At 45.9% G+C, this 19,805-nt stretch overlaps 1 protein-coding gene across 1 annotated transcript in view; it reads right to left on the reverse strand.

Moving 5' to 3' along the window:
- The window catches only part of LOC142198311 (cytochrome P450 2K1-like), a 37,236-nt gene extending 18,533 nt beyond the window's left edge, over nt 1–18,703 (reverse strand). Inside the window, exons 1-2 of the mRNA XM_075269283.1 lie at nt 18,518–18,703; nt 16,492–16,654 (exon numbers count right to left, since the gene is read on the reverse strand). Coding sequence (XP_075125384.1) covers nt 16,492–16,654; nt 18,518–18,703 — 349 coding nt within the window. The remainder of the gene's footprint in view (nt 1–16,491; nt 16,655–18,517) is intronic.
- Nucleotides 18,704–19,805: the final 1,102 nt, after the last annotated feature.

Here is a 19,805-nt window from a genome sequence, read left to right on the forward strand (position 1 = left end):
CAAAGGGGGATCTTGTACACTTAGAGGCAAGAAGATTTTTACATAGACAAAACGGGATTCTTTACAAAAAGAGCAACGAGACAACGGAACTCTTTGCAAGACGAAGCTGTCAAGAGTAGAGATGAGCGAACACTAAAATGTTCGGATAGCCGTACACTGTTCGACTGTTTAAACGAGTTTCGAACCCCAATATAGTCTATGGGGGGGAAATGCTCGTTTCAGGGGTAGGCAACATTCGATCAAATTCTACTTACCAAGTCCATGAGTGAGGGTCGGACTGGATTCTTCTCCCTGCGCAGCGTCCCTGCGTCCTCTTCTGGCCTTGAATTCACTCTGCTAGGCATCGTGCCTGGGCAGAGCCAACTGTGCATGCCCGCAGAGTGAATGCAGAGCCAGAAGAGGACTCGGGGACGCTGCGCAGGGAGAAGACTTCTAAAGGTAAGAGAAGAAGCAGCATTGATTGGCAATGTATAGCATTCTACCAATCAACGCTGGTTCTGCATCGAATCTTAACTTCGAACAGCTAGTAGTACTCGATCGAGTACGAGTATTTTGAATACCGTAGTATTCGATCGAACACCTACTCGATCGAGTACTACTTGCTCTTCTCTAGTTATAGGCATTGAATTTTTGATGCTGGGACATTGATCGAGGGATTTATTGTGGCTGTAAGATTTTGAGTTAGAGGAATTTTTTGCTAAAATAATGAAAATTGTCTTCCAACTCATGCTAATGAAGTGTTAGCCTTTTTCTGGATCAATAATGCAGGATAATAGGATCAACTGGATGGGCCAAATTATTTATTCAAGTTTCAGGCTCTGCAATAGTTTTAGGCAGATGTGAAGAAATGCTGCAAAGTAAGAATGCTTTCAGAAATAGAAGAGTTAATATAAATAAATGCAAAATGAATGAAGAAAAGTGCGCTTTGGAATTCTGAAAGTGATGATATGGTCCCCCCATAGATATATCCCTGATCTCAACAACACCAGTCTGTCTGAGAGGACATAAGTATTGGAGCAAGCCTATATTCCCAGAAGATCTGTGCTTAGTTCTCCAAGATGGCGGGAACAACCTCCTTACTGAGTTCCTTCAAAAACTGTCTGCAAGTCCTGAGAAGAACTGATGGAAGGCAAAGGGCAGAGGTCACATCTTAGATTCATCTTGTATCTATTATTTTTGGTTTTATGTTTATTATTAGAGATGAGCGAACAGTGTTCTATCGAACACATGTTCGATCGGATATCAGGGTGTTCGCCATGTTCGAATCGAATCGAACACCGCGTGGTAAAGTGCGCCAAAATTCGATTCCCCTCCCACCTTCCCTGGCGCCTTTTTTGCACCAATAACAGCGCAGGGGAGGTGGGACAGGAACTACGACACCGGGGGCATTGAAAAAAATTGGAAAAAGTCATTGGCTGCCGAAATCAGGTGACCTCCATTTTAGACGAATAGTGGATTTCAAATCCGGGTCATATGAGAATGTGAACTTTGTGACTATGAGACAGGGATAGCTGTACAGGCAGGGATAGCTAGGGATAACCTTTATTTAGGGGGGAATGTTATTAAAAATAACTTTTTGGGGCTCTATCGGGTGTGTAATTGTGATTTTTGTGAGATAAACTTTTTCCCATAGGGATGCATTGGCCAGCGCTGATTGGCCGAATTCCGTACTCTGGCCAATTAGTGCTGGCCAATGCATTCTATTAGCTTGATGAAGCAGAGTGTGCACAAGGGTTCAAGCGCACCCTCGGCTCTGATGTAGCAGAGCTGAGGCTGCACAAGGGTTCAAGTGCACCCTCGGCTCTGATGTAGCAGAGCCGAGGGTGCACTTGAACCCTTGTGCACCCTCGGCTCTGCTACATCAGAGCCGAGGGTGCGCTTGAACCCTTGTGCAGCCTCGGCTCTGCTACATCAGAGCCGAGGGTGCGCTTGAACCCTTGTGCACACTCTGCTTCATCAAGCTAATAGAATGCATTGGCCAGCGCTGATTGGCCAATGCATTCTATTAGCCCGATGAAGTAGAGCTGAATGTGTGTGCTAAGCACACACATTCAGCACTGCTTCATCACGCCAATACAATGCATTAGCCAGTGCTGATTGGCCAGAGTACGGAATTCGGCCAATCAGCGCTGGCTCTGCTGGAGGAGGCGGAGTCTAAGATCGCTCCACACCAGTCTCCATTCAGGTCCGACCTTAGACTCCGCCTCCTCCAGCAGAGCCAGCGCTGATTGGTCGAGTTCCGTACTCTGGCCAATCAGCGCTGGCCAATGCATTCTATTAGCCGATGAAGTAGAGCTGAATGTGTGTGCTTAGCACACACATTCAGCTCTACTTCATCGGGCTAATAGAATGCATTGGCCAATCAGCGCTGGCCAATGCATTCTATTAGCGTGAACTGAGTTTGCACAGGGGTTCTAGTGCACCCTCAGCTCTGCTACATCAGATTGCTACATCTGATGTAGCAGTGCCGAGTGTGCATCAGATGTGTAGTTGAGCAAAACTGACTCAGCACTGCTAAGTCTCTGCATTCACATAGGAATGCATTGGCCAGCCTTCGGCCAATCAGCGCTAGCTCTGCCGGAGGAGGCGGAGTCTAAGGTCGGACCTGAATGGAGACTGGTGTGGAGCGATCTTAGACTCCGCCTCCTCCAGCAGAGCCAGCGCTGATTGGCCGAATTCCGTACTCTGGCCAATCAGCACTGGCTAATGCATTGTATTGGCGTGATGAAGCAGTGCTGAATGTGTGTGCTTAGCACACACATTCAGCTCTACTTCATCGGGCTAATAGAATGCATTGGCCAATCAGCGCTGGCCAATGCATGAAGCAGAGTGTGCACAAGGGTTCAAGCGCACCCTCGGCTCTGATGTAGCAGAGCCGAGGCTGCACAAGGGTTCAAGCGCACCCTCGGCTCTGATGTAGCAGAGCCGAGGCTGCACAAGGGTTCAAGCGCACCCTCGGCTCTGATGTAGCAGAGCCGAGGCTGCACAAGGGTTCAAGCGCACCCTCGGCTCTGATGTAGCAGAGCCGAGGCTGCACAAGGGTTCAAGCGCACCCTCGGCTCTGATGTAGCAGAGCCGAGGCTGCACAAGGGTTCAAGCGCACCCTCGGCTCTGATGTAGCAGAGCCGAGGGTGCACAAGGGTTCAAGTGCACCCTCGGCTCTGCTACATCAGAGCCGATGGTGCGCTTGAACCCTTGTGCAGCCTCGGCTCTGCTACATCAGAGCCGAGGGTGCGCTTGAACCCTTGTGCACACTCTGCTTCATCAAGCTAATAGAATGCATTGGCCAGCGCTGATTGGCCAATGCATTCTATTAGCCCAATGAAGTAGAGCTGAATGTGTGTGCTAAGCACACACATTCAGCACTGCTTCATCACGCCAATACAATGCATTAGCCAGTGCTGATTGGCCAGAGTACGGAATTCGGCCAATCAGCGCTGGCTCTGCTGGAGGAGGCGGAGTCTAAGATCGCTCCACACCAGTCTCCATTCAGGTCCGACCTTAGACTCCGCCTCCTCCAGCAGAGCCAGCGCTGATTGGTCGAGTTCCGTACTCTGGCCAATCAGCGCTGGCCAATGCATTCTATTAGCCCAATGAAGTAGAGCTGAATGTGTGTGCTTAGCACACACATTCAGCTCTACTTCATCGGGCTAATAGAATGCATTGGCCAATCAGCGCTGGCCAATGCATTCTATTAGCGTGAACTGAGTTTGCACAGGGGTTCTAGTGCACCCTCGGCTCTGCTACATCAGATTGCTACATCTGATGTAGCAGTGCCGAGTGTGCATCAGATGTGTAGTTGAGCAAAACTGACTCAGCACTGCTAAGTCTCTGCATTCACATAGGAATGCATTGGCCAGCCTTCGGCCAATCAGCGCTGGCTCTGCCGGAGGAGGCGGAGTCTAAGGTCGGACCTGAATGGAGACTGGTGTGGAGCGATCTTAGACTCCGCCTCCTCCAGAAGAGCCAGCGCTGATTGGTCGAGTTCCGTATTCTGGCCAATCAGCACTGGCCAATGTATTTCTATGGGGAAAAGTTAGCTTGCGAAAATCGCAAACTGACAGGGATTTCCATGAAATAAAGTGACTTTTATGCCCCCAGACATGCTTCCCCTGCTGTCCCAGTGTCATTCCAGGGTGTTGGTATCATTTCCTGGGGTGTCATAGTGGACTTGGTGACCCTCCAGACACGAATTTGGGTTTCCCCCTTAACGAGTTTATGTTCCCCATAGACTATAATGGGGTTCGAAACCCATTCGAACACTCGAACAGTGAGCGGCTGTTCGAATCGAATTTCGAACCTCGAACATTTTAGTGTTCGCTCATCTCTATTTATTATTAATAGAGATGAGCGAACAATAAAATGTTCGAGGTTCGATATTCGTTTCGAGTAGCCCCGAATCGAATCGAATATCGAACTCTATTATAGTCTATGGGGGGAAAATACTCATTTCAGGGGTAGGCAACATTCGATCAAATTATACTTACCAAGTCCACGAGTGAGGGTCTGGCTGGATCCTCCGAGAAGTCTTCTCCATGCAGCGTCCCCGCGGTGTCTTCTGGCTCTGAATTCACTCTGCCAGGCACCGGGCCTGGGCAGAGCCGACTGCGCATGCCCGCACTACAAGAAAATGGCCGCTTATAGTCAAAGCGACCATTTTCTTGTAGCACGGACATGCGCAGTCGGCTCTGCCCAGGCCCGATGCCTGGCAGAGTGAATTCAGAGCCGGAAGACGCCGCGGGGACGCTGCACGGAGAGGACTTCTAAAGGTAGGAGAAGAACCAGCATTGATTGGCTGACTGTATAGCATTCGGCCAATCAACGCTGGTTCTGCATCGAACTTTTACATTCGAATAGCGAGTAGTATTCAATTGAGTACGAGTATTTCGAATACCGTAGTATTCGATCGAATACCTACTCAATCGAATACTACTCGCTCATCTCTAATTATTAACAAAAATAAATTTTAAACATTTCTATTTTTTTAAAAAACATTTTTGCTTTATGGCCGGGGCCCCATGGGCTGGAAACGTCGCGATTTGCCCGCTGTAGAAACACCATGGGAGAAATCAGGGTGTTTTACAGAACAGGCAAAGAGGATGGGATTTGCTTGAATACCATGCCCACTTTGCGGGAGAAACCACTATGCGGACACGCTGTAATTTCCAAAAGCGGCGCAGTTTTGGATATAGCAGCATGTGAATTATATCTATGGTAACACTGGCAGTTTCCCATAGATATAATGGTAACAGAAAGTCCACGGAGGAAAAGTTTGCAAAACTTTCTGTTTAAAGCGCTGTGGGAAGAGTCGCAATGCTTTGCCGCTGCCCGTGGGGCCTTAATCTACAGGATTCTTTCAACTCCTGCCTAAGATTTGTTCCCCGTACTGTAAGTTAGGTAAAGCACAGCTATGTGGTATTTCCATTCACATCAGGATGAGAGCATTATACTGTGCTATAATGTTTGCTTTATTAGATAAAATAATTACATCAAATTCTCAAGAATATAGAAAATAAATTTGCATATTTCATTTTTTTTCTGTTATTTACCCCTGGATCATGTCATTCCAAAATCTGAGATATTTAGTCCTCTGAAAGCCTTTGTGCCAACGGGATTAAACATTTGCACATGTTTGGGTGCATTCACACGATGTAAGGCACTGGCTCTTGGACGATAACTCGGGTAAGAATCAGCGCTGCAAAACAGAATCCCATTGACTTCAATGGGTTCCGTTTAAAGTGCATAACACATTGAAATCGATGGGTTAAAAATAGATATCAGCGCGTACTAGTTAAAAAGCCTTCCATTGATTTCAATGTGTCATGCTCATTAAACGGAACCCATTGAAGTCAATGGGATTCTGTTTTGCAGATTCTTACGCGAGTTATTGTGCATCATCACATCATGTGAATGCCCCCTTTGTTTTCGGGAATCAAAAAGTTGCAAAGCTGTGGTTTGAGAATTTTTGTTCTATTTGTGCATAAACAGTGGGGCAGATTAATTATGTTCACCTTATACACCAGATGTCAGGAGTACATGGCAAAAAAAAAAAAAAAGATAATAAAATTGCACAAAATAATCAGGACTTTTTGATTTCTGAGCCACATTTATGGCAAGGGCGTTCAGCTGGTAGCTGGCAGCTTTGTCATTATCCATGCCAGATATCTTGCATAAATGGTTCAGGAAATATACACTGGCATAGATTTTTCCAGAAGGTGCACTGCCCGGGGAGGATACGCCTTAGTTATGAAGAGATGTGAGTTTTGTCAAAACCATGCCAGCTCCGAGATTATGAAGACTGGCACCAGTTTTGATAAATCTGCCCCAGTGTGCCTTCTCCCAATTTCCTTCCTTGGCCGGGGGTCACGACAGCCTGATAAGTTTACTATAATTTACGCCAAAAATGAAGTCTGAAATAATAGATGAAATCTACACCAGCTCCCAGATAACATAGACTACAGATTGTGATGCACAGAGGACCAGAGGATACGCCCAAATTACAAAAGTGCAGTGTGGATATATGTTGATTAGAGATGAGCGAACAGGAAAATGTTCGAGGTTCGATATTCGTTTCGAGTAGCCCCTCAATATTCGACTACTCTAATCGAATATTGAACCCTATTATAGTCTATGGGGGGAAAATGCTCGTTTCAGGGGTAGGCAACGTTCGATCAAATTATACTTACCAAGTCCACGAGTGAGGGTCGGGTTGGATTCTCTGAGAAGTCTTCTCCGTGCAGCGTCCTCGCGGCATCTTCCGGCTCTGAATTCACTCTGCCAGGCATCGGGCCTGAGTAGAGCCGACTGCGCATGTCCGCACTACAAGCAGACATGAGCAGTTGGCTCTGCCCAAGCCCGATGCCTGGCAGAGTGAATGAAGAGCCGGAAGACGCCGCGGGGAAGCTGCACGGAGAAGACTTCTAAAGATAGGAGAAGAACCAGTATTGATTGGCCGACTGTATAGCATTCGGCCAATCAATGCTGGTTCTGCATCGAACTTTTACATTCGATCGAGTACGAGTATTTCAAATACCGTAGTATTGGATCGAATACCTACTCAATCGAGTACTACTCGCTCATCTCTAATGTTGATACCTCCTCTATAGGGTTGAGCGATCGGGATTGGGAAAGATCGGATTCCGATCGGCGATCAAGCAAATTTCACGATCAGGATCGGCTGGAAAATTATTGGAAATCGGGTTTTAAAAATCGATCCTGAAATCTCAAGATCGGCTCAACCCTACTCCTCCATAACACGTGTGTAAAATTGTGAGATGGAGTAAAAATAACTCACTTAATGCAGATGTACCCATACTGTATTACTGTTACCTCTGATCATGCTCCAATTTTAGGTCTTTATTTTCCTAAAAAATAAATCAATCAATGCCTAGAGGACAAAATTGTGCAGCACAATAAAAATGCTGGTAAAATATAAATGTAACAATACTTGTAACAAAAATATATCAATATCTTACCCATTCCTTTGTCCATGCTCTGGAACATTTTGACCCCTGCCCTTTCCCCAAACTCTTCAGCATGGTTGACAAGAGCATCTTTCACAGTCTCATATCCAGCAAGAACCACCATTTTCTTGGGTCCCATATGAAAAGTGAAGACTGGGCCATATTTCTCTGCAAGCTAAAATACAATATTTTAAATACTGTACAGTCACATCAACTGTAACATTATATACACACGTGGACAAAATTGTTGGTTTCCTCGTTTAAAGAAAGGAAAACCCACAATGGTCACATTGTAAGCACACACATTCAGCACTGCTTCATCACGCCAATACAATGCATTAGCCAGTGCTGATTGGCCAGAGTACGGAATTCGGCCAATCAGCGCTGGCTCTGCTGGAGGAGGCGGAGTCTAAGATCGCTCCACACCAGTCTCCATTCAGGTCCGACCTTAGACTCCGCCTCCTCCAGCAGAGCCAGCGCTGATTGGTCGAGTTCCGTACTCTGGCCAATCAGCGCTGGCCAATGCATTCTATTAGCCGATGAAGTAGAGCTGAATGTGTGTGCTTAGCAAACACATTCAGCTCTACTTCATCGGGCTAATAGAATGCATTGGCCAATCAGCGCTGGCCAATGCATTCTATTAGCGTGAACTGAGTTTGCACAGGGGTTCTAGTGCACCCTCGGCTCTGCTACATCAGATTGCTACATCTGATGTAGCAGTGCCGAGTGTGCATCAGATGTGTAGTTGAGCAAAACTGACTCAGCACTGCTAAGTCTCTGCATTCACATAGGAATGCATTGGCCAGCCTTCGGCCAATCAGCGCTAGCTCTGCCGGAGGAGGCGGAGTCTAAGGTCGGACCTGAATGGAGACTGGTGTGGAGCGATCTTAGACTCCGCCTCCTCCAACAGAGCCAGCGCTGATTGGCCGAATTCCGTACTCTGGCCAATCAGCACTGGCTAATGCATTGTATTGGCGTGATGAAGCAGTGCTGAATGTGTGTGCTTAGCACACACATTCAGCTCTACTTCATCGGGCTAATAGAATGCATTGGCCAATCAGCGCTGGCCAATGCATGAAGCAGAGTGTGCACAAGGGTTCAAGCGCACCCTCGGCTCTGATGTAGCAGAGCCGAGGCTGCACAAGGGTTCAAGCGCACCCTCGGCTCTGATGTAGCAGAGCCGAGGCTGCACAAGGGTTCAAGCGCACCCTCGGCTCTGATGTAGCAGAGCCGAGGCTGCACAAGGGTTCAAGCGCACCCTCGGCTCTGATGTAGCAGAGCCGAGGCTGCACAAGGGTTCAAGCGCACCCTCGGCTCTGATGTAGCAGAGCCGAGGCTGCACAAGGGTTCAAGCGCACCCTCGGCTCTGATGTAGCAGAGCCGAGGGTGCACAAGGGTTCAAGTGCACCCTCGGCTCTGCTACATCAGAGCCGATGGTGCGCTTGAACCCTTGTGCAGCCTCGGCTCTGCTACATCAGAGCCGAGGGTGCGCTTGAACCCTTGTGCACACTCTGCTTCATCAAGCTAATAGAATGCATTGGCCAGCGCTGATTGGCCAATGCATTCTATTAGCCCGATGAAGTAGAGCTGAATGTGTGTGCTAAGCACACACATTCAGCACTGCTTCATCACGCCAATACAATGCATTAGCCAGTGCTGATTGGCCAGAGTACGGAATTCGGCCAATCAGCGCTGGCTCTGCTGGAGGAGGCGGAGTCTAAGATCGCTCCACACCAGTCTCCATTCAGGTCCGACCTTAGACTCCGCCTCCTCCAGCAGAGCCAGCGCTGATTGGTCGAGTTCCGTACTCTGGCCAATCAGCGCTGGCCAATGCATTCTATTAGCGTGAACTGAGTTTGCACAGGGGTTCTAGTGCACCCTCGGCTCTGCTACATCAGATTGCTACATCTGATGTAGCAGTGCCGAGTGTGCATCAGATGTGTAGTTGAGCAAAACTGACTCAGCACTGCTAAGTCTCTGCATTCACATAGGAATGCATTGGCCAGCCTTCGGCCAATCAGCGCTGGCTCTGCCGGAGGAGGCGGAGTCTAAGGTCGGACCTGAATGGAGACTGGTGTGGAGCGATCTTAGACTCCGCCTCCTCCAGCAGAGCCAGCGCCGATTGGTCGAGTTCCGTACTCTGGCCAATCAGCACTGGCCAATGCATTTCTATGGGGAAAAGTTAGCTTGCGAAAATCGCAAACTGACAGGGATTTCCATGAAATAAAGTGACTTTTATGCCCCCAGACATGCTTCCCCTGCTGTCCCAGTGTCATTCCAGGGTGTTGGTATCATTTCCTGGGGTGTCATAGTGGACTTGGTGACCCTCCAGACACGAATTTGGGTTTCCCCCTTAACGAGTTTATGTTCCCCATAGACTATAATGGGGTTCGAAACCCATTCGAACACTCGAACAGTGAGCGGCTGTTCGAATCGAATTTCGAACCTCGAACATTTTAGTGTTCGCTCATCTCTATTAATAACTAAATAAATCGAATGGGTGGAAAAAATACAACTGAGGAGCGACCTAATAACTATGTTTAAATATATCAAAGACTTGTACAGAGATCTCTGCCAGGATCTCCTTATGCCCAGGAGTATAACTGCAACAAAGGGGGATCTTGTACACTTAGAGGCAAGAAGATTTTTACATAGACAAAACAGGGGATTCTTTACAAAAAGAGCAACGAGACAACGGAACTCTTTGCAAGACGAAGCTGTCAAGAGTAGAGATGAGCGAACACTAAAATGTTCGGATAGCCGTACACTGTTCGACTGTTTAAACGAGTTTCGAACCCCAATATAGTCTATGGGGGGGAAATGCTCGTTTCAGGGGTAGGCAACATTCGATCAAATTCTACTTACCAAGTCCATGAGTGAGGGTCGGACTGGATTCTTCTCCCTGCGCAGCGTCCCTGCGTCCTCTTCTGGCCTTGAATTCACTCTGCTAGGCATCGTGCCTGGGCAGAGCCAACTGTGCATGCCCGCAGAGTGAATGCAGAGCCAGAAGAGGACTCGGGGACGCTGCGCAGGGAGAAGACTTCTAAAGGTAAGAGAAGAAGCAGCATTGATTGGCAATGTATAGCATTCTACCAATCAACGCTGGTTCTGCATCGAATCTTAACTTCGAACAGCTAGTAGTACTCGATCGAGTACGAGTATTTTGAATACCGTAGTATTCGATCGAACACCTACTCGATCGAGTACTACTTGCTCTTCTCTAGTTATAGGCATTGAATTTTTGATGCTGGGACATTGATCGAGGGATTTATTGTGGCTGTAAGATTTTGAGTTAGAGGAATTTTTTGCTAAAATAATGAAAATTGTCTTCCAACTCATGCTAATGAAGTGTTAGCCTTTTTCTGGATCAATAATGCAGGATAATAGGATCAACTGGATGGGCCAAATTATTTATTCAAGTTTCAGGCTCTGCAATAGTTTTAGGCAGATGTGAAGAAATGCTGCAAAGTAAGAATGCTTTCAGAAATAGAAGAGTTAATATAAATAAATGCAAAATGAATGAAGAAAAGTGCGCTTTGGAATTCTGAAAGTGATGATATGGTCCCCCCATAGATATATCCCTGATCTCAACAACACCAGTCTGTCTGAGAGGACATAAGTATTGGAGCAAGCCTATATTCCCAGAAGATCTGTGCTTAGTTCTCCAAGATGGCGGGAACAACCTCCTTACTGAGTTCCTTCAAAAACTGTCTGCAAGTCCTGAGAAGAACTGATGGAAGGCAAAGGGCAGAGGTCACATCTTAGATTCATCTTGTATCTATTATTTTTGGTTTTATGTTTATTATTAGAGATGAGCGAACAGTGTTCTATCGAACACATGTTCGATCGGATATCAGGGTGTTCGCCATGTTCGAATCGAATCGAACACCGCGTGGTAAAGTGCGCCAAAATTCGATTCCCCTCCCACCTTCCCTGGCGCCTTTTTTGCACCAATAACAGCGCAGGGGAGGTGGGACAGGAACTACGACACCGGGGGCATTGAAAAAAATTGGAAAAAGTCATTGGCTGCCGAAATCAGGTGACCTCCATTTTAGACGAATAGTGGATTTCAAATCCGGGTCATATGAGAATGTGAACTTTGTGACTATGAGACAGGGATAGCTGTACAGGCAGGGATAGCTAGGGATAACCTTTATTTAGGGGGGAATGTTATTAAAAATAACTTTTTGGGGCTCTATCGGGTGTGTAATTGTGATTTTTGTGAGATAAACTTTTTCCCATAGGGATGCATTGGCCAGCGCTGATTGGCCGAATTCCGTACTCTGGCCAATCAGTGCTGGCCAATGCATTCTATTAGCTTGATGAAGCAGAGTGTGCACAAGGGTTCAAGCGCACCCTCGGCTCTGATGTAGCAGAGCTGAGGCTGCACAAGGGTTCAAGTGCACCCTCGGCTCTGATGTAGCAGAGCCGAGGCTGCACAAGGGTTCAAGCGCACCCTCGGCTCTGATGTAGCAGAGCCGAGGCTGCACAAGGGTTCAAGCGCACCCTCGGCTCTGATGTAGCAGAGCCGAGGCTGCACAAGGGTTCAAGCGCACCCTCGGCTCTGATGTAGCAGAGCCGAGGCTGCACAAGGGTTCAAGCGCACCCTCGGCTCTGATGTAGCAGAGCCGAGGCTGCACAAGGGTTCAAGCGCACCCTCGGCTCTGATGTAGCAGAGCCGAGGGTGCACAAGGGTTCAAGTGCACCCTCGGCTCTGCTACATCAGAGCCGATGGTGCGCTTGAACCCTTGTGCAGCCTCGGCTCTGCTACATCAGAGCCGAGGGTGCGCTTGAACCCTTGTGCACACTCTGCTTCATCAAGCTAATAGAATGCATTGGCCAGCGCTGATTGGCCAATGCATTCTATTAGCCCAATGAAGTAGAGCTGAATGTGTGTGCTAAGCACACACATTCAGCACTGCTTCATCACGCCAATACAATGCATTAGCCAGTGCTGATTGGCCAGAGTACGGAATTCGGCCAATCAGCGCTGGCTCTGCTGGAGGAGGCGGAGTCTAAGATCGCTCCACACCAGTCTCCATTCAGGTCCGACCTTAGACTCCGCCTCCTCCAGCAGAGCCAGCGCTGATTGGTCGAATTCCGTACTCTGGCCAATCAGCGCTGGCCAATGCATTCTATTAGCCCAATGAAGTAGAGCTGAATGTGTGTGCTTAGCACACACATTCAGCTCTACTTCATCGGGCTAATAGAATGCATTGGCCAATCAGCGCTGGCCAATGCATTCTATTAGCGTGAACTGAGTTTGCACAGGGGTTCTAGTGCACCCTCGGCTCTGCTACATCAGATTGCTACATCTGATGTAGCAGTGCCGAGTGTGCATCAGATGTGTAGTTGAGCAAAACTGACTCAGCACTGCTAAGTCTCTGCATTCACATAGGAATGCATTGGCCAGCCTTCGGCCAATCAGCGCTGGCTCTGCCGGAGGAGGCGGAGTCTAAGGTCGGACCTGAATGGAGACTGGTGTGGAGCGATCTTAGACTCCGCCTCCTCCAGAAGAGCCAGCGCTGATTGGTCGAGTTCCGTATTCTGGCCAATCAGCACTGGCCAATGTATTTCTATGGGGAAAAGTTAGCTTGCGAAAATCGCAAACTGACAGGGATTTCCATGAAATAAAGTGACTTTTATGCCCCCAGACATGCTTCCCCTGCTGTCCCAGTGTCATTCCAGGGTGTTGGTATCATTTCCTGGGGTGTCATAGTGGACTTGGTGACCCTCCAGACACGAATTTGGGTTTCCCCCTTAACGAGTTTATGTTCCCCATAGACTATAATGGGGTTCGAAACCCATTCGAACACTCGAACAGTGAGCGGCTGTTCGAATCGAATTTCGAACCTCGAACATTTTAGTGTTCGCTCATCTCTATTTATTATTAATAGAGATGAGCGAACAATAAAATGTTCGAGGTTCGATATTCGTTTCGAGTAGCCCCGAATCGAATCGAATATCGAACTCTATTATAGTCTATGGGGGGAAAATACTCATTTCAGGGGTAGGCAACATTCGATCAAATTATACTTACCAAGTCCACGAGTGAGGGTCTGGCTGGATCCTCCGAGAAGTCTTCTCCATGCAGCGTCCCCGCGGTGTCTTCTGGCTCTGAATTCACTCTGCCAGGCACCGGGCCTGGGCAGAGCCGACTGCGCATGCCCGCACTACAAGAAAATGGCCGCTTATAGTCAAAGCGACCATTTTCTTGTAGCACGGACATGCGCAGTCGGCTCTGCCCAGGCCCGATGCCTGGCAGAGTGAATTCAGAGCCGGAAGACGCCGCGGGGACGCTGCACGGAGAGGACTTCTAAAGGTAGGAGAAGAACCAGCATTGATTGGCTGACTGTATAGCATTCGGCCAATCAACGCTGGTTCTGCATCGAACTTTTACATTCGAATAGCGAGTAGTATTCAATTGAGTACGAGTATTTCGAATACCGTAGTATTCGATCGAATACCTACTCAATCGAATACTACTCGCTCATCTCTAATTATTAACAAAAATAAATTTTAAACATTTCTATTTTTTTAAAAAACATTTTTGCTTTATGGCCGGGGCCCCATGGGCTGGAAACGTCGCGATTTGCCCGCTGTAGAAACACCATGGGAGAAATCAGGGTGTTTTACAGAACAGGCAAAGAGGATGGGATTTGCTTGAATACCATGCCCACTTTGCGGGAGAAACCACTATGCGGACACGCTGTAATTTCCAAAAGCGGCGCAGTTTTGGATATAGCAGCATGTGAATTATATCTATGGTAACACTGGCAGTTTCCCATAGATATAATGGTAACAGAAAGTCCACGGAGGAAAAGTTTGCAAAACTTTCTGTTTAAAGCGCTGTGGGAAGAGTCGCAATGCTTTGCCGCTGCCCGTGGGGCCTTAATCTACAGGATTCTTTCAACTCCTGCCTAAGATTTGTTCCCCGTACTGTAAGTTAGGTAAAGCACAGCTATGTGGTATTTCCATTCACATCAGGATGAGAGCATTATACTGTGCTATAATGTTTGCTTTATTAGATAAAATAATTACATCAAATTCTCAAGAATATAGAAAATAAATTTGCATATTTCATTTTTTTTCTGTTATTTACCCCTGGATCATGTCATTCCAAAATCTGAGATATTTAGTCCTCTGAAAGCCTTTGTGCCAACGGGATTAAACATTTGCACATGTTTGGGTGCATTCACACGATGTAAGGCACTGGCTCTTGGACGATAACTCGGGTAAGAATCAGCGCTGCAAAACAGAATCCCATTGACTTCAATGGGTTCCGTTTAAAGTGCATAACACATTGAAATCGATGGGTTAAAAATAGATATCAGCGCGTACTAGTTAAAAAGCCTTCCATTGATTTCAATGTGTCATGCTCATTAAACGGAACCCATTGAAGTCAATGGGATTCTGTTTTGCAGATTCTTACGCGAGTTATTGTGCATCATCACATCATGTGAATGCCCCCTTTGTTTTCGGGAATCAAAAAGTTGCAAAGCTGTGGTTTGAGAATTTTTGTTCTATTTGTGCATAAACAGTGGGGCAGATTAATTATGTTCACCTTATACACCAGATGTCAGGAGTACATGGCAAAAAAAAAAAAAAAGATAATAAAATTGCACAAAATAATCAGGACTTTTTGATTTCTGAGCCACATTTATGGCAAGGGCGTTCAGCTGGTAGCTGGCAGCTTTGTCATTATCCATGCCAGATATCTTGCATAAATGGTTCAGGAAATATACACTGGCATAGATTTTTCCAGAAGGTGCACTGCCCGGGGAGGATACGCCTTAGTTATGAAGAGATGTGAGTTTTGTCAAAACCATGCCAGCTCCGAGATTATGAAGACTGGCACCAGTTTTGATAAATCTGCCCCAGTGTGCCTTCTCCCAATTTCCTTCCTTGGCCGGGGGTCACGACAGCCTGATAAGTTTACTATAATTTACGCCAAAAATGAAGTCTGAAATAATAGATGAAATCTACACCAGCTCCCAGATAACATAGACTACAGATTGTGATGCACAGAGGACCAGAGGATACGCCCAAATTACAAAAGTGCAGTGTGGATATATGTTGATTAGAGATGAGCGAACAGGAAAATGTTCGAGGTTCGATATTCGTTTCGAGTAGCCCCTCAATATTCGACTACTCTAATCGAATATTGAACCCTATTATAGTCTATGGGGGGAAAATGCTCGTTTCAGGGGTAGGCAACGTTCGATCAAATTATACTTACCAAGTCCACGAGTGAGGGTCGGGTTGGATTCTCTGAGAAGTCTTCTCCGTGCAGCGTCCTCGCGGCATCTTCCGGCTCTGAATTCACTCTGCCAGGCATCGGGCCTGAGTAGAGCCGACTGCGCATGTCCGCACTACAAGCAGACATGAGCAGTTGGCTCTGCCCAAGCCCGATGCCTGGCAGAGTGAATGAAGAGCCGGAAGACGCCGCGGGGAAGCTGCACGGAGAAGACTTCTAAAGATAGGAGAAGAACCAGTATTGATTGGCCGACTGTATAGCATTCGGCCAATCAATGCTGGTTCTGCATCGAACTTTTACATTCGATCGAGTACGAGTATTTCAAATACCGTAGTATTGGATCGAATACCTACTCAATCGAGTACTACTCGCTCATCTCTAATGTTGATACCTCCTCTATAGGGTTGAGCGATCGGGATTGGGAAAGATCGGATTCCGATCGGCGATCAAGCAAATTTCACGATCAGGATCGGCTGGAAAATTATTGGAAATCGGGTTTTAAAAATCGATCCTGAAATCTCAAGATCGGCTCAACCCTACTCCTCCATAACACGTGTGTAAAATTGTGAGATGGAGTAAAAATAACTCACTTAATGCAGATGTACCCATACTGTATTACTGTTACCTCTGATCATGCTCCAATTTTAGGTCTTTATTTTCCTAAAAAATAAATCAATCAATGCCTAGAGGACAAAATTGTGCAGCACAATAAAAATGCTGGTAAAATATAAATGTAACAATACTTGTAACAAAAATATATCAATATCTTACCCATTCCTTTGTCCATGCTCTGGAACATTTTGACCCCTGCCCTTTCCCCAAACTCTTCAGCATGGTTGACAAGAGCATCTTTCACAGTCTCATATCCAGCAAGAACCACCATTTTCTTGGGTCCCATATGAAAAGTGAAGACTGGGCCATATTTCTCTGCAAGCTAAAATACAATATTTTAAATACTGTACAGTCACATCAACTGTAACATTATATACACACGTGGACAAAATTGTTGGTTTCCTCGTTTAAAGAAAGGAAAACCCACAATGGTCACATAAATAACTTGAATCTGACAAAAGTAATAATAAATAAAAATTCTATGAAAATGAACAATTGAAAGTCAGACTTTGCTTTTCAACATGATTTTTTTTTAAAAAAAATAAACCTCAGGACACGGCCTGGACAAAAATGATGGTTCCTGTAACTTAATATTTTGATGCACAACCTTTTGAGGCAATCGCTGCGATCAGACAATTCCTTTAACTGTCAATGAGACTTCTGCACCTCTCAGCAGATATTTTGGCCCCCTCCTCATGAGCAAACTGCTCCAGTTGTCTCAGTTTTGCAGAGGGCCTTTTCCGGTCGGCATGTTTCAGCTCCTTCCAAAGATGCTCAATAGGATTTAGGTTGGGGCTCATAGAAGGCCACTTCAGAATAGTCCAATGTTTTCCTCTTAGCCATTCTTGGGTGTTTTTAGCTGTGTGTTTTTGGTCATTATCCTGTTGCAAGACCCATGACCTGTGACTGAGACCAAGCTTCCTGCCACTGGGCAGCACATTACTCTCTAGAATCCCTTGATAGTCTTGAGATTTCATTGTACCCTGCACAGATTCAAGACACCCTGTGCCAGATGCAGCAAAGCAGCCCCAGAACATTACAGAGCCTCCTCCATGTCTCACAGTAGTGACAGTGTTCTTTTCAAGATATGCTTCATTTTTCCATCTGTGAACCTAGAGATGATGTGCCTTCCAAAAAGTTTAATTTTTGTCTCATCTGTCCATAAGACATTCTCCCAGAAGCTTTGTGGCTTGTCAATATGTAGTTTGGCAAATTCCAGTTTGTCAAATCCAAGTTATTTCTGTGCCCATTGTGGGTTTTTAAATGAGGGCTACCAACAACGTATTTGCGGATGTTGATCCATTTTCACATCTATGAAAAACAGATCAACTTTTCTTGAATTTTATTTCCTATTCTTTGAGGAATGGATGACACATGGATGCCCTACAGTCTTTTTTCATGGACCCACAGACTTGCACGATGTAATCCATCCAAGATCACTTAATTTTTTAGAGCGTTTTTAGTTTGCAGCATTTTTTCCACACCTGCCTAAAACACTTGCCCAGTACTATATATTTCAGGAATAAATGCGCTATATACACCTCTTATGGAAGGTTTTGGTGTATATATTGTCCATTAACTTCCCGTCTAAAGAAATCTACTTTATTCAGTATTTTTTTTTATTCTTCTGTATAGAAGGTTGAAGATGACTACTCTTTGCTATAGAGTCAAAATAACTGGTATACTGATATATAGTTGAGGCCAAAAGAACACTCAACAATCTTTTTGTATCATGTCCTATGGAAACCTTTGATGTTTTTGTTGAGATTAGGGTTGAGCCGATCTTGAGATTTCAAGATCGATTTTAAAATCCGATTTCCGATCATTTTCCAGCCGATCTCAATCCCGATCTCGATCATGAAATTTGCTCGATCGCCGATCGGAATCCGATCTTTTACGATCCCGATCTTCAACCCTAGTCAATGCTTTTCTATGGGAAAAGTCACTTTTAGGGTTGAGCCAATCCTGAGATAACCTCCGAACTTGATCCCACTGGAAAAGATCGGGTCGGAATTCCGATCGCGATCGTGAAATTTACTCGATCGCCGATCGGAATCCGATCTTTTCCAATCCCGATCGCTCAACCCTAGTTGAGATCTTTCCCACTAGGACCCACACACAGTGTGAAGAAAGCCTTATTCCATATAAAAACCAGTAGATTCTTACAGATATGGCACGTCCTTACCTTAAAATAAGTTTCCTGAGGCTTTTTAAAATTCAATATATGTAAATTTCCAATAAGGGGCCAACTTCTGGGTCCAGGAGGGAAATCTGCCGTGTTCCTTTTCTTCCAACTTTTTAGAACATTAAGAAGATATAAAAGACTCAAAAAGAGCACAAAGTAAGAAGCTAAAGAGAGCTGTAAATCCATTGCTGTGACCAGAGCTGATACAAGGTGAATATGGCAAGGGAATGCAAGCCTGACTCCTTACTGACACTCTAGCTCCACCTTTCTACAGCATGCCTCATTGTATAGACTGGATAAACAGGTGAAGAAAACATGTGCAATACTTTAAACACCCTCAAGTTCAACTCAGGTGGGTCTGCACTTTGCATGCTCCCTGTTCTCATAGCTTTCATTAAAGAAGTCTGAGTTAGATTAGTCACATCCTCTCCCTAAGTCCCCCTACATAGTGATAATGCTCCCTAAGTCCCCCTACATAGTGATAGTGCTCCATAAGTCCCCCTACATAGTGATAGTGCTCCCTAAGTCCCCCTACATAGTGATAGTGCTCCCTAAGTCCCCCTATATAGTGATAATGCTCCCTAAGTCCCCCTACATAGTGATAGTGCTCCATAAGTCCCCTACATAGTGATAGTGCTCCCTAAATCCCCCTACATAGTGATAGTGCTCCATAAGTCCCCCTACATAGTGATAGTGCTCCCTAAGTCCCCCTACATGGTGTTTGTGGTCCCTTATTCTCCTATACAGTGATAAAGTTCCCTTAATGTCCCTATAGAGAGACAGGACATGTTTAGTAGCCCAAACACAAAGTGGCCCTATATAGCTTCCCATTGCTTATCTTGACCCTAGGTTCATAGTAGCTTTCGACTTTGCGTTCTTCAGGTCCACTTGCAGGATTTTCCTCTACACATTTTTTTTAAGCAAATTCGAGAATGGCAATGCTAAATTGAAATCAATCTGTGGGGACAGGCTATGGGGATAGTCTCTTCAGTACCCAGAATATAGTAGCTGGAGCCCCACGGGAGGTGACAGATATAAAATAAAACATTTATATTAAACATCCATTACATCTTCTGGGCCTATTTTCACTCTGTGTCCTCCTTCTGGTAACATTTGGCGCTCTTCTGTGACATCATTTTCCCAGGGTAACCGCTAAGGCAATTTGGAGAATTGAGGGCATTTAACCAAAAAGCTATTTTCCCTCTGATCAGGAACTGGACCAGGTAGCTTTGGATTTTACCTGCGCCTGTGTTCTTGTGTTCAGGCCAACACAGTGACATTTGGTGCA

Source organism: Leptodactylus fuscus, chromosome 3 (assembly GCF_031893055.1).
Source record: "Leptodactylus fuscus isolate aLepFus1 chromosome 3, aLepFus1.hap2, whole genome shotgun sequence".
NCBI classification, from domain to species: domain Eukaryota; kingdom Metazoa; phylum Chordata; class Amphibia; order Anura; family Leptodactylidae; genus Leptodactylus; species Leptodactylus fuscus.